Here is an 18,419-nt window from a genome sequence, read left to right as displayed (position 1 = left end):
CAATATCCCTACATCTTTCTCACAGATGTGTCTGGCAACAAGAGCTATGCACACAGTTCTGGGTGGGATTAACAACTGCCTTTACTTACAACTGACATCCTCTTTTCCTACCAAAACCATCTACCTTAATGCATCTTGGAATTGTATTTTCCTTTCTCACAGTCAAATGGTAGCAGTCACTCGTGGTCAGTTTTGTTATTGATTACTTCAGTCAAGTTTTTTATCTTTGTGTCACTTCCAATTTGTGAGTCTCATTTATAGAGAAATTCCAATCAATTATATCACCCTGCACTTCACAGTAGGAGATTTCTACCAGTTTCTCTTGCTGTATTTTCAACTTTTCATCTCGCTCTTAATGTTTAATGGCTTGGTCTTCTCAGTATTAGCAAGGGCCTCTCATGTTTTGTCAGTCTTGTACCTTTCCAGCTACTTCTTGAATGGAAATATTAAAACAAGATTAGCCAAAAAACCATCCCAAAGGAACTTAATTAGTAAAACCTCTCTAATCTAAATGTTTCATCTCTGATACTAGAAACAGTAACAACCTCTTTCTTACTTAGTTCATCACATCTTCTCTTCTAATAAACCCCATTTTTTCTAGCTTAAATTATATTTATTATATGGAGTTTTTTCAGCTAAATAAGTACTCTGAAGTCTCACTAGAAAGGCTTGCACGTCACAAGGTGCTTTTTTGTAAGCTTTTGCTTTATTTTACTCTATTTTTCTGCAATTGCTCTATATGTAATGTCTTTTCCTTCTAACTTCATGATGTCACTGCCCCCACTTTCTTAGTTAACAGATATTTCTGACAATGCTGTCCTAAGTGCACCAAGCTATTTTACCTAAAAACAAAATCATCAAAAATATTACAACTGAAATAAAAACATGTCCTTTTGCCTTTTCAGAGAAAAAAAAAAGGAAGTATGATGTGGTCTAATAGTTTTAAGCAGTCACCCAGGTCTCTAAGCAGTTACAGCCCTGAATAAAATGGTTATTTTAGTGTAATGATGCTTGCTCAGCAATGACTAGCAAATGCACATTAGTAGAAATGCTCTGCAGAGATAAGAGCCTCTGAATGTTCCTATCTGTGCACAACTCCATGGACAAGTGGTGACACCTGTACTGTGATCTTACAATCCTTGTGCATTTACAAAGGCCTGCAGCAGTCAGATCCCTATTCCTGTGTAACCGTTCTTGTTCACCCAGAGGGACTCAGAGGCACATCTAGACCATCTCAGACTTGGAAACAGATCACTTTTTTGACCTAAAATGTACAGCTTAGGCCTGCTGGAACAAGCAACAATTATACAGAGGAAGAGTTCCAAGCTCAGCCATTTACTGTTTGACAAACTGTGTTGCACCAGTAACTTCTCCAGGTTTTCAATTCCTTCCTATTATGACTGTGGTCACAAATTTCATTTCAGAGGCACTGAGATCACAGAGTGAACACCCTAGAGGAAAGAAAGATCAGCAAAACTTCAAAACCAGATTTCGACTCTATACAGACAGAGCTGGAGGCAGCTGCCAGATTTTTGTTAATCAGCTGGAGACTCTTGACAAATGCCATTTCAATGCCTCTCTTCCTCTGGTGATGATAGTCCATGGCTGGTCGGTATGAACTCACACTTTATTTTTAATTCTTGCTACATCTGATTTGATATACTTTCCTTCTCATTATGCTACAGAAGCAACTTCAGAAGTAAGGTTGTGATACAAAGATGACAGATTTCACTGGTACCTATCATGGCTAGAAAAAATACAAAGTGCATATTCCTGACAGATTCTGAAGGAATGGTCTACAATTTTTCACATGGGACTCCCATGCCAAGGATTAAATTCAGCCGTGGTTTAAAGCCAGCAGAGCCTGAACAAGTAGTGAATTAATGTCCTATGCCCTGGAGAGCAGAACACCAGTTTGTTTTCTCTGATATGTTCACTGCCAGATATTTACAGACTTCTTGAAAAGTGGCCACAATTTCTCCACATCCTTCTCACAGATACACCTTTAAAAAGAATTTCTCCACGAGCCCCTTCAGCTGGAGGCAAAACCTTCAACATCAATTATCACTGAACTGCTCCCAGTTAAAACAAAAGCCAACAAAAGCCTGTAAAAAACCAATTCACCATTAAAAAACTTTCTCAAAAGCATGCCAATAGTAAGAGTGACAATTCATCAGCTGAAGAAAAAGAAAGAGGGAGGACAAGAAACAAAGTAATTTTAACAGATCCTTAAATTCTCATAGCACCAATGGAATCACACAGGGTGGCACAATGGATCTTTCCTGCACATCTGCAAATACGCAGAGGAACTTTGAACACGCCCTGTGATGTGCATAACTCCCTTAACAAATGTATTTAACTCCCTTAGTAAAAAAAAAAAATTAAACTCCCTTGCAAAAAAAATTAGTTCAAAACCTACACCCTCCTCAAACCACGGGCCTGAAGCTGCTGCCATTGAAATTCATCATTCACATTAACTTAATTTGCAGAGGTGTTGGACCCTTAGAGGAGTGTGTGTGGAAACCCAGACCTGAGACTCCCAAATTCTAATACACTAGAAGAGATAAGGCTATTTTATCAACTGAGGAAATACATACAATGAGAATAACAATTAAATCTGATAGATTAAATAATAATTTTAGTCCATAAAATCAGAAACATGCTTTGATGCAAGAAAATTGTAACCAGGTTTTCAAAAAAGAATGACTCAAAACAAGCAGCTCTCAAAATGGAATGGCTAGAGATGACAAATGCCTGCTGGTCTGCAATCCTCCAGCTTCCTTTCTCTGATTTTTTAGCTTATACTTATAGGGATAGCTGCTTTTGAATGAAATCAGACATTTCCTGGGCATTTCTGTCTGTCTTTTAACCAGTACTTTTTAACCAGTTATCTTTGGATGAGTTAAAGTATTTGGGGACATCATTTTCACTTATAAGAGTTCATATTACAAAACACACACTATTATACCCTCATTACATTACTTTCTTTTTTTTTTTTAGCCCACTAAAAGCTAAAGATTCTCAGCCCTGAAGCAGGCTGGGCCCCCTAAAATCTAGTTATCAGCATTAATCCCTCCCTGTCCATACTGGGAGTTTTGTTTCATGTTTTTCACAAGAAATACTTGGCAGAGACTGCTTTCCCATAGCAATGGTTTTTTTATTGTTCGGGTTTTTTTTTCCAACCGTAACAGGTGGATGGGATATTGGAGAGCTGGATTTGGAAAATGGCAGCAGCTCTGAAGTCTCAGCATGAGCCAATGAATGTGATCATTGCAGACTGGCTGGCCCTGGCTCACCAGCACTATCCCATTGCTGTACGGAACACGCGCACCACAGGCCACGAGATCGCGCAGTTCCTGCAGTGGCTGGAGGTGAGAATGCCACACCCACACGTTTCTCTGGAAAAGATGCTTTGTTCTTATACTTCCACAACCTTTCTGAAATACTGTGCTTGCTAATGCTTTCTTTTCCATCACTCACATTTCTTTAATGAACTGCACATTTTTCTTCCATAAACTTTCATGTGACTTTGTAAAACTCTCATCATGCAGGAGGTCAAAGCTTGTTTATGAAAATATTTTTATATATCTTTAGAGGTGAGATAGTTTCCTGCTACTTTAACTTTTCCATTAGCATGTGTGTGGGCAGCTGACACTGTTCCATATGTAGAAAACAGGCAGACATCATCATTTGCAAGACATAAGTACAGGAAAACGAACTTGTTATCTGTGCTCAACTTCTGCTTTTAATGCAGAATTCAATCCCAACACTGTGTCTGATTTTTGCTGCAGTTTCCCAAAGATTAGAATAAAATAATGGCTTAGAGATCCAGAAGGTAAAGGGAGACCTTTCAAGAGGACAGATATGCTTCACAAAGTGGATGACATGGAGGCAGCAGTGAGCACAGAGCCACACTAATGCAGTGACTATTTATCAAAACTCCTGCTACACGGGGAGCAGTGGCCATGGCTGGATTGAAAAGGCTGCAGCAGAGTCTGCAGAGGATCACTGGTCTCCAGCACAATTTAAGAAAAGGCAGAAAGAAACAGTAGAATGAGAATCACTCATTCAAACCAGGAACTCTAAGCAACTCTTATTGTATCAATCTCTAACATTAAGTACTTAATTTGAAATGAAATTATGCTTCTATACCTGACAATGAATTTTTGAGTACATTACTTTAAATATGGTGAGGCCTAAGGTGGAAGAGAAATCTACTGTGAGGCTGAAAGGTTTGGAGCAAATACCATAAAAGGCCTAAGCAGGAATGGAAGGGCTAGAAGGAGCTGTCAGGTACCACACCCAGTTAGGGACAAGAGGAACAAAAGAGGAGGCAGGAAAAGTCAGAGTCACTATTTTTCATTGTGATATTAGAAGAAACCTCAGCTCTTGGTCAAATATAGTTTAACTTGCTGGAGCCTAAAGTAACTTTTTGAAAGTGTTAATTATTCAATGAATCAAATGGTGGACTTTGATCAGTTCCCAGGAGGACATACCACATTGTCAACAATAAAGACATTCTGTGATTTCCCAGTGTCAACAAACAAACCAAGGCTTGAATAAATTACTCCTTGCTCCAGTACTGTAGGTAGTTACTCTTGTACTGTGATGTGTTCCAGAATTTAAATATACCATAAATTTTCACAGCACTGAGTGTCTCCAACCAGTAAATGTTCCTCATATTGAGAAGCACCCCTCCAGAGTTTAACAGTTAAACCCCCTTCATTCCAATTCCCACAATTATCTTTCTGCTATGTTTCTGTCTGCTTACAGGCAGATAATTATTTCAAAGGTTCTCAACAGATGTAACAAAACCTGCAGTGCCGAACAACATTTTAATAAAGAATAAAGAACAGACAATAAGTAAATATTAGTGCTCTTATTTCAAGAATAGGGCATGATCAGTAACAGCCTCAACAGCATCCATTTCAGCATCATCTGACAAGAAAATTGGTCAGATCTTGTGATTTCTAAGAGCTGTCTCTCTCACAAGTCTGCCAAGTTTCACCGTTTCACCTCATCTTCAGAAGAGATTGGTATTGAGACTGCACAGCCACTCCACTGTGACAGGCAACATCCACAAAGAAATTGAAAGTGAGGTTTGCCTTTCCTGCAAGCAAAATATGCCATATTTTTCTTTACAAGTCAGATAAACTTTAAACCTTGCAGCTCAGGTGAAATGCTTAAGATGTACCATTGATTAGGTAGAAAGAAGGGCAATTCTGCTTCAATAGGTTTGTTATGAATCAGACACACATCTTTGTACAAGAAATATCACTGCTGTATCATTTAACATGTCTGATCAATATTTTGATCCCTTTAGTTTGGCTTGTGCTGGTATCTCAGGCAAAAAAAAAAAAAAAAACAACACTTTTTATAGGGGATTATTTTACCCTGAAGTTAAAGAACAGATACCCATTTTATAATCATAGGAAAGCCAAATGTTGCCAACAAAAGGCAGTGAAGATCTGCATCAAATGACTGACAACAAACAACAAGAAAAATTCCACTGTGTTGATGGTTTTCCTGTGCATAGAAGATAAGTGGCAGTGCCCAAATGTGTGGCATTTTCCTGCTGCATGAAAAAGAATCAAGGAATAACATTCCAACAGAAATTTACTGAATGATTTGTGCACCTCATTTGATCACCATCAACATACAAATTTCTTGTGTAACAATTCACAGTATTCCTAGCATGTAATAGATATTTCACTGTTTACTTTTCACATTTCTTCATCTAAATCAAGGTGCCACTATCTTCCAGGAATCCATTCAATTTTCCAGAAGCAATGCTCATCTAATTGGATACAGCCTGGGAGCTCATGTTTCAGGATTTGCTGGAAGTTTTATCAATGGTACAAAGAAGATTGGAAGAATTACAGGTAAATGACTTATACCTTTAAGAAAAGTAACAGTCAACTGAATCAAGTTATGAAGATATTTGACATGTCAATGCCATATCAACAATTAGCTGTTGAATAGCAATACTCAGCACAGTTTAGAAGTTTCATCTCATTGGTTTAGAAATTAGATTAAGAAAACTTAATGAAAATATTTTTGAAAATTAGGTCTCATAACATTTCTATCTTTGATCTTTCCTACCTCAGTCCAATTATGACATACAGAATACACAAGCATGGGGACTACAAATCATAAACCAAAGCCTCAAGCTGCAGGTTGCTTAAATTTATCTCTTATCCATTCCCAGTAACACCTTAAACTAAATGTTAGCCACTAACCTTGGATCTTTGGCCACTGTCTTGACCCAAAGTCATTCAAATACCATTCATTGTTAGTGAGTAATTTAAAAAATATATTAAGGAAATTGTCTGACTGTGCTTGAGCTTTCAATTGTGGGACAGTGCCCATATGGTGAATTCAAAACAGTTCTCCTGTGCCAAAAATGAGAGTTCTGGATTACATTTTACAAGAAGGATATCATTGGAGTACCCCTAGTAGATGCTTAAAGTAAACAAAGTTAACCCTAACACTTGATTGACTAGTGACATTCTTGATTGACTAGTGACATTCTGAACCTTCTGTAATGTTTTGTAACTGTACTAATTATGAGTATATTGAAAATACATTTATAATATTATTGATACACTATATGCAGTACCTCATCTAATACACAGTGACAGCTTAAAAAACCCAAACAAAATGAAAACAGAAGTGCATTTTACACAAGACCCACATCAGCTACATTTAAGTTATCAGAGAAAACATTTTCCTTTAATCAGACTTAGGAGTGAGGCAAATACACATGGCTGTACTTGGAAGTCACCGTTCTGATCTTGGATTCATTGCCACATACCACAGTCTCTTACACACTCAGTTCTTGTGGCAGTACCTGCATGCCAAGAGGCTGATTTTACAAAATGTGTCATGATATTACACCAGTGTATGCACTGAAGGACTTCAGTTCCCCAGCACTGCTTGCTCAAACCTCATCAGAACATAACACCTTGAAAATGGATAAGCAAAGAAACTTAGAGCACATTATTTACTGTGAGAGCTATATGCATTCTTCAGGAAAAATTTTTCAGACTTGTAACAATAAGTTCCAAAAATGGATAGTGATAAAAGTTATTGAAGCTAAAAAGAAATGTGGGCCTTTGTTGGACTTCCCTACTTCTGCCTGTGTTGCTAGTTTTGTCTGGTTATATCTATGCAACTATATTATTCCACAATACCAACTGAAGAATATAAAATTTAGAAGCTTGTCCTCAAAGCTGAATGCAGCTTTAAGCTAAGCATGAAGTTCTCTTCCTGAATCAATTCCCAACCAAGAAGACCACCATGCAAAAAAGTCCAGAAAACAAAAATCAGCAAGACTCCCTAAATGGAGTATTATTTCTCTGAATACTGCAAAAATCTGCCTTGAAGATTTTTTAGGCTGAAGAACTATTATAAATGAAATCTAGCAGGCATACAGGGCTTTTAAACAATAACTGGAGCTTTATAAAGTTTTAGGTCCCACATGTGGGCTAAAAGTCAATCTTGCTGTAGGACTGGTGTTTTCCAGAGGACCTCTGAAACACACAATCTCTAGAGTTTGAAAGAACAAAATTATGTCAAGGTCCCTCAAGTGCCACTGGCAGCAGGCACAGTTTGTCTCTGACAAACACGTCTGTCTCGGGGCCTGTGTCCTTGTGCAGGTCCCAGCTAGTGTTTGCTACAGGGCCTGTGTTTGCTTTAGGTGTAACCCTCTGTGGAACAAGAGTTGTTATTGTTTCCATCAGGGAAAGACCTTGTAAAGCACCAGGTGCTGCCTGTTTTCAGACATTTATCCCAGACTTACAGCAGTAGAACATTCCTTCTGCACTACATGACAATGGGATTATGTGCATTTATTGCAGGCCTTGACCCTGCTGGTCCCCTGTTTGAAGGAATGTCACCCACAGACCGTTTATCTCCAGATGATGCAAACTTTGTGGATGCAATTCATACCTTCACCAAACAGCACATGGGCCTCAGTGTTGGCATCAAGCAGCCTGTGGCTCATTTTGACTTTTATCCCAACGGAGGCACCTTCCAGCCTGGCTGTCACATCCTGCACGTGTACAACCACATTGCACAGCTGGGGATTGCTGGTAAGAACCAATGGCCCACAGTGGGAGGCACCAGGGCAGCTGGACTGAGCCTGTCTGGTGGTCTTAAAAAGCATCTAAGGATTATTATGATCACCCTTATATGCAGGGTATTTTCTTGTTTAGAGATTAATTATCTGATTTTCACGTGTCTTGAGTTCATATTGGTTCTACTGACTCCAGCAAGGAATTGAGCTGCCTAGCACTCCTGAAAATGAGGCCATGAGCATCCTGCTGTCAAGCACCTCTGAATAATTTAATGGTATTTGTTTCAGCAGTAGGAGAGATGAGACAATTTATTCTAATTAAGCCAGATTTGTGTAGTGTGCCATTAATTATTTCAAATCAAATGAAACACAGGTCTGTACTACTCACCTCCATAGCTCACCTTTTCCCAGCTTCATGTCCTTTGGTGGCACAGATGATGCTCTCTCCAGGACCTGAATGCCAGTGTTCCAGGCTAGCTTTTATTTATAGAAGCTTGTTATCAATGTACCTAAACATAAATCTATAGAGAAACTGATGCAAGATACTGAAAAAGGTCCTGATGTGCAGTGACAACCAGAAGTGCTGGCTGAAAACTCCCAAAGAGCCCTGCACACCCAGCAATAACATTGCAGAAGTATTTCTCAATTATCCTCATACAATGCCTAAATCTGGGCATTACTTGTTAGAAGATAAATCATGACAAACGTGAAACCAAGCATCAGCTCAAAGCTTATCAACAGAGACATAAAACATCCTATTTGCACAAAATAATTTCTGTAATTTGATAGCATTTTAAGAATATACATCTCATAATGGCAGACCTATTTAATATTTTTATTGCGTTTAATAAAATTTTTGCTCCTTTTTTCCAAGCAGTAACTGCAAGAAAAATGAAATTCAACACAAGAGCGTGTCAGCCTAATAGGGACAAAATATGGTATTGCTGCCTAAGCATCCAAATTCAAGAGTGTTCAGCCATTCCAAATGAGACTGCTGTCTTTAATGTGGCATGATCTAAAAGACTGCCCATCAACTCAGGTTGTATTTTCTATTGACAAAAACAACCAGAACACTGAAATCAAGGTTCATATTTACAGTCTGATACAGTCAGGGCAAGAGTAGTTTAAGCAGAAAATTATTTATTATTATGAAAGTTCAGCCATTCTATTTTTGAATGATCCTAAAAGTAAAATTGCTATGATGTATGATTTCTGAGGCAAAACCATGATGCAAAGGGTGGGTGGGGGGAAACAATATCATATGTTTATAGTTTATAGTTGGCTACAGTACTACTCTGCCGTTGAAATGGTAAAAAAAAAAAAAACCAAGGGCATGTAAAATTTTGTTGTTGCATTTTTTCAGGCATCACTCAAACTGTGAAATGTGCCCATGAGAGGTCAGTCCATTTGTTCATCGACTCTCTGCTGCACAAGGACAAGCAAAGCACAGCGTACTGGTGCAACGACATCAACACTTTCAACAAAGGGCTGTGCCTCAGCTGTAAGAAGAACCGCTGTAACACCCTGGGCTACAACATCAGGGAGGAAAGGCTGCCCAAAAGCAGACGACTCTTTCTGAAAACAAGAGCATATATGCCCTTCAAAGGTTTGTGGGAATATTTTTAGTGTCCAGATTGATCACAAAGTAGAAGTCTGAGCCTAAGCTTTGTGATCCTATTTACTCATTCATTAAAGCTTATAAAATCTGTGAGAATAATCAATTTGCTGAGACAACTGAGAGTCCCAGTACGCTATCTTGATGCCCTTTCATCCAGATCCTGGCTCTCATATTTCTGTGGGAAAAAGCACACTGCCTGCTTGCCCCAGGCGAGCTGTGGAGCTGAGGGCTCGCAGATGCCCAGGGTCCTGATCTGCAGGGTTTTCCTACAACTGGACTGCGCAGGTTTGTTGTAACATATGCAGGCATACAGCCAAACCAAAAAAAGCTGCATAATTACTCTGGGAGGTCTATAAAACATCCTGTTCTGCGTTTGCCCAAATTTATCTGCAATTAGACTATGAAATGACATATAAATTACTACTTTCCAAACAACGGGCAGAGAACAGAATAGCATGGACTTTTGCAAGGCTGAACTGTCACAATAAAATTAAGACTGGCACTCTGGCTTTAGCTGTACTACATTACTTTATCGAGTCAGTGTGCATTTTTGGCTGTATCATCAGACAGAGGGGGCATGGCCTGCCAGGTGGCGCAGGGCCTTCCTACCAGTCTCCGTTGCACTCAGCCGCCAGAGCCCACTGTTGCTGTTGAGCAGACGTTCCCTCGCCACCGGAAATGTTCACGTACTTTTAAAAGTGGGAACAAGAGGACGATGTGGGACAGTCCTTTTCCGAGGGGCTGTCGGTGCAGGGGCGCCTGGCGCTCGGCTCGCCCCTCACCACCTCCTTCCCCGGCTGCCCTGAGGCGTGTGGGGAGCAGCGGGGCGGCCGGGCAGGGCTCGGGCTGAGGCACAGGCTACACACACAGGGAGGAGGTTCCGCTCAGGCTGAGGCGCTGCTGGGCCCCGCACAGCCTCGGCACAGCCTCAGCAAAGTCCCCGGCACAGCCTCGGCACAGCCCGGGCCACGGGAGTCCCGCACCCCCGCAGCGGCTGCCGGGGCTGGGCCGGGCCAGAGCCTCCCTCCTGCCGGAGGGCTCTGCGCCCACTGCCCCTCGCCCCGGGCCCTGGGGTTGGGGAGCGCTTCCCATGTTCGTGCACCCCGGCAGGAACACTGAAGAGATGAGGAGAAAGGCTTTAAAAGGCTGCTTGCATTATATAGCAGGTCTCCCCACAGTGCCCGGTTACTCAGATGCATTATCACAGATTTAAAAAAAAAAAAAAACAAAAAACAAAAAACCAAAAAAAACCCACCACCAAACCAAACAAAAATTCAGGTACTTTTAAAGTAATTTTGGAAGTCTTCCACTAGCACAGCTGTGAAATATTCAGTGATTACTCCAGAGGGATCTGCAGAGCCCTGAATGATACTCAGAGCAGCTGAACCTGCTGAATTTCTTCTAAATACTGTTTAAAATGGCTCAGGAAGATACTTGGAGTAGATTTTAAAACTCCAGAGGCTGTGTCTAGTTCCTGATGTTATCTTGCTCCAGCACAGTCAGGCTCAGGTCCTCACCAGAACCAGAGAATGACAGGCTCTGGGGATGCATTGCCTGCTGCTCCCACACCTGGGCACGGAGATGTGGTCACTGTGTTGTGTTCCTCTCTGGATATGGAGCTAGTTTCAGTTTGGAGTAAAATATCTCTGTCCCATTGGCTTTGATTGCAATTAAACATGTTGCATCTTTATGCTTAGTACTGGTTTTGCATAAAAAACCATCCTTGGCACATATGTTGATAAAGTACCCCAGACAATGATCTCCTTTCACAAAAGTTCCCAAACAAAGCGGCAGCTGTGGGAAGGTGCTTACAAAGTCATCTTTGTAATGCTTTTAAAAGAAATGTTTGAAGATCATGTGAGAAGCACAAACAGAAGAAATTTGAGAACTCAACATTACACTTCACAATCCTCTGTGTCTTCACAAAATCTAACATTTAATTTTCAAGCTAATGACATTGTATTCTGGAGCATACATCAGTCCAGCTCAAACAAAACCCCCAGTTTGTTACACGGTAGTTAACATTTATAATAAAGCTGTGATGGGACTCTGAGTTCTTATATGATTTTTCCTTAAAGTAAGTACCATAATCACAGCAAAACCTTAGGCTGTGTCTGATCATATACTGAAAAATCAGTTTTTACAGAGAGAAAACCCATAGAAAGACAGATTAGTAATGAAAGTGATCTGTAAACAACCCTCTCTGCCTTGGTCCTCATCAGGTTTGTGGCACAGAATCAGCCATTTTGTTTTCTACTGAGGGACACATTTTCAAAAGAAAATACATTGTTCACTAACATACAACAACTATAAAACAATGAAAGGATACAGCTGTTCCAGCAAATACTTTCCATCGTGAGCACTTTGAGCTGCACCAAAAAAAACCTCAAAAAACTATCTGTGCATGTGCATAAAAAGATGATTCCATTAGTGGTGTGGGGAGCCATTCTCAGATGTAGTGAAGACTGAAGTGAGTAAAGAGGCTCTACTCAAAAACTAGCATGCAATAATGTTCCTTCATATCTAAATCTATCAGTTTTGTCTAGAAAGTTGCTGGAAGAATGACCAGATAGAAGAGTTCTGGACATTCAGATGTGGCTGACAGTATCTGTATGCACATGCTTGAAATCTATGTTGTTGGGGTTTTCTTTTTCATAATTTTCAAAATATCAAACGGATGACTTCTTCGGCATTTTTCATGCTGACAATGCTCAGTTCAGACTTTCCTAAACAGTGTTGTTCTAGAAACTCCCCTTGAAGCATTAATGACATTGTTAACAGATGTGTGTTAAGCACAACATATCATTATGCAGTCAAGGAAAGTTTGTGAGTCATCTGTTTTGCAGGGCAATTTTCCAGTTGATCAGAGAAATAGCCTGACCACATTGCATAAGGTCTTTGATCTGTATCATACATTTCTAGTCATGCCCAGTCACAAGGATTTGCCTGGTCACTAGATAGAGGGCTTGCCAGAAATTCTGACAACTAAACTTCAGAAAAGCTGAAATATTTCCCATGAAGGAATGTTTTATCCCAAAAAGAAACTCAACACTGATTACCTTTTTCTCTATCCTTTAAATAACAGGGCCACAAATGCTAACAGATTACATAGCACAGCAACAACCAGGAAAAATGACAATGTTTTAATTTCAACAAATTAGGTTGAAAAATAAAATGAAATAACCATCAACTTTCTACTCTGAAAGGCAAAATTCTTTTGCCTAAGAAAACTATTGATTATTTGACCATTAATTTTTCCACTTTTTGCCAATTCTTCCTTCCTACAGTGTATCATTATCAGTTCAAGATCCACATCATCAATGAAATCCAAGGCAAGCCCATAGACCCAGCTTTCACCATGTCTCTGACAGGGACTAAGGCAGATGCTAAAAACCTGCACATCCCACTGTGAGTATTGTATCACATGTAATTGTGCATGTGACAATTTGTAATATCATACCACATTGATAATCATGCTATGAGGGAAATGGTTTAGTACAGCTAAGTGAACATGAACTGGAAATTATCCTCTCTTCACTCATTCTCCCTGGAAGTCACAAGTTCATACAATGATGATGCAGTTTGTGCAGAAAAAAAATTGTTAGAATACAAACAGTAAATCTGGAAGTTTTTCTGTCCACTTACTTTGGTCCATCCCATAGCTAAGACAAGGAGGTATAATCAATTAAAACACAAATGAAAAAATCAGATAATTTTTTCTGTAATTAAGATAAAAGAATGCTTCTTTCCTTGCATGTTGTCATATTTCATCACTTTTTTGCACCTGGAGGAGGAACATCCTTGAGACATTAAGAAGCAAACATAGTTCTTTCTCTGGTTTACAGAGGAAAAAAATCCTGTTTTGTTCACTTTAATTCATAATAATTAAGACAACATTATTCTCATCTTGTTTTCTGTAGAGTTGAAAGTATTACTGGGAATAAAACCTACTCCTTTCTCATCACCCTGGACAATGATATCGGTGACATCATAATGATCAAGTTCAAATGGGAATTACCTCCACTTTGGGGAAACATCTGGGACACATTTCAAACCATAATACCATGGACAAAGGGCACCCGTCGACCAGGACTTATAGTGAAGGAAATAAGAGTGAAAGCAGGGGAAACACAGCAAAAGTAAGTGTAATGAGAGCACTCAGTAACTCCACAGGTGTTTGGCACCCAGGTTATCCCAGTTCAAACACAACCAGCCAAGCCCCAGCAGTCACACCAATGAATGTAATTACCTCACTCCATAAGGATCATATGAAATTTCAATGAAACAAGGTACTGTGCAAGATAAATAATGATTTCAACATTAACATCATGAAATATTCAGATTCCTACTTACAAAAAATGTGCCAAATCTTAATTATTTGACTTTCAATACTTACTTCCTAGAGAAAGGAAGTATTGAAAGTCAGCATCACCATTCTTGAAAATACTCATTAGAAGGATCTTGTGCTGTACTACAGTCCTCTAACTATTTTTGGTGTTCTTCTTTCCCCTGTTTATTGCTTTGAAGCAGGATCACCACATCTGAGCAGCCTTGTTCTCTACATACAGCAATGCTATCACATTTGAAACTGCCTACTCATGCAGAGAAATTTCAGCCAGAAGACAGAATAAAAAAAACTTATAATGATTCTCCACTGCTTTAATCCTTTGAGAAATTTTAACTGAGCAGTTTAATTAAGGTTAATGAGAAAAGCACCTTACCTTTAACTGAGGCTCAGTCCTAGAAGGCAATTTTTCCTTGGTACATTCCCTTTCCTACCACCACAACTGGTGCAGACTTCCTGCAGAACAGCTCTTACTGGCAGAGCTGCATCTCCTTAATATTGACACAAAAAAACAAATTAGACAATTTAAAGAGACATTTCATAAGACAGTCTGTATGTGCTGGGGGGCAGAGGAAGGATCATATTCTCCTAGGTTGAATCCTCTTAAAAATGTATTTTGGAGGTGTTTTCCTAACATGGCACTTGGCATGTGCTCCTGCCATAAAAATCAAAGGAGTTTCTCTAACATTTCCTGCTATTTTAAAAGCCACGACCCAAAATCAGTATTGAAAGCAAATTAAATCAAAGCATACATTGCAAACTAGGGAGCTCTGTTTAGGTGCAGGTTCCCTTACCTTGAGATAAAAGGTATGAAGGTGAGAAGTCATTTTCCTAACCAGGAAGCTCTTATCCAATGCAGCTGTGCCAGTAACTTGGCACAAGCTAATTACTGCTGATGTACTACTTTCTTTATCTAGGAAATTATTGAGGGGGGCTCTTATACTGACAAAAAATAATGCTGGTAGCTTCAGGTACCTAATGCTCCTTAGAAGCTTTTTTTTGCTGCAAGTGGAAGCAGTTTGTGCCAAGCTTTTAGTGAACACTGATTACGTGCTGGGTTTTGTTCTTTGCAATCTGGGCAGTGACATTCAGTTATCACTGAAATACTGCATTAATGTTTAGGGGGGGAATGAAAGATTATTAGGTGGTTCTAAAAGGAGAAACAAAGGACACTCAAGGAAAAGTATTTTTTTTCAAAGAAAAAGGTATGTAGAGTTCTGCCTTCCTCAGAATACCAAACATTGTGTATTGCAGAATAAGCAATTTTGGAAATTCAATAATTAAAAAAGGTAATAAACATGAAATGTATTTTGACTTCTCTTGTGCTTTCTCAAGCATTTGAACAACTGACAATATTTTATTGTTATACACATATCCGTATCCATATGTTAGAGATACTAACATATCCATATGTTAGAGATACTAACATCTAGGATCTCTACTTCTAGATGTTTGTGATCTTTGTACACATGATGAAAGTTCCTCTGTTAGATTATTTAATGGCAAAGACTTGTAGAGATGTAACAGCATAAACTTTAAAAGCAGCTAACAAACAGACCAGCAATAAAATACCCCAGTCCAACATTTGCTTTCAAATATTTCTGTAGCATATGCAGCTGCTGATATTAGCATCCTACACAGCTGATTTTTAGCAACCTCCCAGCTAAATACCAGTATTCCAGCAGCCCAAATAGGGCAACCATGCTGGGAACAGTGAGTTGGAGCAATGCCCCCCTGACAGGAAGGCCCAGGTGACTGTGAGGGTGTGCTGTGGAGAACACCCACAGTGACACCAGGGAGACACAGCACAATGCACTCAGTACCCAGGGGCTGCCTGCTGCTCTTCTCTCTGTCCCTGTGGTCTGGCAGGCAGATACAACCCTTCCCTCACAAGCCTATAAAACAGAAAGCTGCCTTTCTGTAAAAGACAGGCTAAAGAACTGCCTAAAGAGTGGGAAACTCTAACTAACATTACGATTTCTAACCAACACTGTACTCACACGCTGTCTTTTCTTTCCAGGAACACATTTTGCCCCCAAAGTACTGACAATATTCACCTTCATCCATCCCACGAGAAGATATTTGTGAGCTGTGAAGATCTCTTCCAGACACAAAACAGAAAATGAGCAAGAACACAAAAAGGCAACTTCTCACCAAAATATTCAAAATATGATGCATCTAGTAAAAGGTTCTAAGAATTCACAGTCAAATATCCGAGCAGTTTCAGAGATGGTAAAAAAAAATAAATTAAGACATTTAGGTTTTGTCATCTGACAGTAGACTGAAATATGCTCTTTGTTCATCTAGGAGCATACTCTGAAAATCATCAGTGAGCAGCATGATCAAGGCAACTGTCAATTTTCAACTGTATAAAATCTGAAAAAAACATCTGCTCACCAGAAATAAAAATATTATTTGACAAAATCATCGTCATAAGCCTTTGAAAAACTTAATTTTGTTGGATTTAAGGGAAAAAAAGAAACTTCATTTCATGGTAAATACATTGAAGTATTAATAGCTACGACTATCAGTTAAAACCTTGCTAAATGATTTCCTAATGAAGGGAGAATTAAATAGTTCATAAAAGAAAATGCTACCAAATAGATACAAAAATAGAAAATGTTTGAGCTGTAATAACCATATGAAAACCCCAATAATAGTATCATCAAAAAATTCTATAATAAACCTTGTACTCTGAAAATGCTTTGTGATTTAACTATTTTAATTAAAGAACTGATTTTAATTACTAGCAATTTAATTATTTGAATGATACTTAGTATACTACACAAAGTTCTAGCACAATTAAGTTCAGGTAATTGTTTGCATTTAAATCATATTTAGGCATTCAGGTAAGGTCTGAGATTTTTAGATTCTAAACCTCTGTATACCAGATTTTGGCATGGCTTGAAACTGCTAGGACAAATGAAAATGGTTAAACAACTTCAGAGCATAAAAACAGCCTTTGTAAGGTCAAATATATACAATTCCCTTGTTTCCTCTGTCAGAATATAAACAACAGAAAGGAACATTATTGTCTCAGATTGCTTTTATTCTATGGTTTGTGCATATTGAAACAGAAATCAATATATATGTATTCATTTGTCACTTTAATGCTGAGCACAAGATTAATTAAAAAATAAGGTTTCTTGAACTCTGAATTTTGAATGTAATTTGTGTTAAATGTTCTCTAAGTGGTAAAAAAATGTGCAAGAAAGTGCTAAGACTTTAAGCAAAGCATATTTTTTAATACCAAGATATTGCAGGGAATTTTTAATCTAAATATCTAGAGGTTGTCAGGAATAAAGTGGGATTTATTTAGATTGCCCAACAAATGAAGAAACTGAGCAGATCCTGCAAGCAGTGAACAGTGATCAGATGTGGAATGCAGGTATCTCTGCCAAACTTTCAGAATATTAACTCCTTTTACAAGCTGTTTTCAATAACTACCATCCCTTTAAACAAACAGGAATACTCAATACAGAATCAGAAAGGCTCACAAACTACAACAGGAACTGAAGCATACTTAGATCTCAAATCAGAATTGTTGTCCATCCTGAGATGTACATGTCAGAAGCTGTTCCAATATTTAAAATGGCTCCTAGAAGTAGCATCTTGATTAGATAAATATTCATCTATTTAAATACAGATTCCATGCAAAAGGATCCTTGTTCCTCACTGAAAACAAAGGTTTGTGCTTTGAAAGCTTCTGTTCAATGAAGCAAACTGGTTTTTTAAACACAAAAGTATTTCCACCTTCTGTGTCAAAAATTACAATTTAAGTGATTAATTTCATACTTCAGGTTGCTATATTGAATATTTAAATTTTGCGTCATAATTACTTTATGAGAGCTCTGTAATACATTCTGTGTTTGTGTAAGGATCAATTCCTGAAGTACAATAGCAGAGTCAAATCAGGAATGTACACAGAAGGAAACTTCAGCCAAAAGTACGTGAGAGAGTTAGGTAAGCACCAAGGCCTTTTGTTTGGTTGATTTTTTACATTTGCAGCAGCTATAATCCACTGGAGGGACTCAATTGCTAGAGACCCAGTGAGAGCATTTTTAGGGGCATGAAGTTACAATGAACCACATCCTGCAGAATGACAGACAAGGAACAAATGACAATGTGACCATTTTCGTGCTCCAAAGCATAATGGAAAATGAAAGTAAACAGAGAGAGAAGTATGTGTGGTTAACTCAAATTAGGCATCTCTCTAGATTGTTTCTAGAATTGAATTGTTGCTTCTGCAAAAAGCTACTAAAAACCTGCCACTTACTTGTGTTTCAGGGTTTTCTTTTTTCATAAAATTCTTGTCTGTTTAGAAAATTTAATACTGTCACTGAAATGGCACTTACATCAGTTATCACCAGCTTTCTAAG

At 38.7% G+C, this 18,419-nt stretch overlaps 1 protein-coding gene across 1 annotated transcript; it reads left to right on the top strand.

Moving 5' to 3' along the window:
• Nucleotides 1–1,396: 1,396 nt before the first annotated feature.
• LIPC (lipase C, hepatic type) lies at nt 1,397–16,206 on the top strand. Its single transcript, XM_066559047.1, has 8 exons — nt 1,397–1,612; nt 3,192–3,371; nt 5,765–5,882; nt 7,860–8,093; nt 9,441–9,683; nt 12,983–13,103; nt 13,616–13,834; nt 16,061–16,206. Exons 1-8 carry the CDS (start codon nt 1,397–1,399, stop codon nt 16,164–16,166), a joined length of 1,437 nt encoding a protein of 478 aa, XP_066415144.1. The 3' UTR covers nt 16,167–16,206.
• Nucleotides 16,207–18,419: the final 2,213 nt, after the last annotated feature.

The sequence above is a fragment of the Molothrus aeneus genome, chromosome 13, assembly GCF_037042795.1.
Source record: "Molothrus aeneus isolate 106 chromosome 13, BPBGC_Maene_1.0, whole genome shotgun sequence".
Lineage (NCBI taxonomy): Eukaryota > Metazoa > Chordata > Aves > Passeriformes > Icteridae > Molothrus > Molothrus aeneus.
This window is presented reverse-complemented; position numbering and strand designations above follow the sequence as displayed.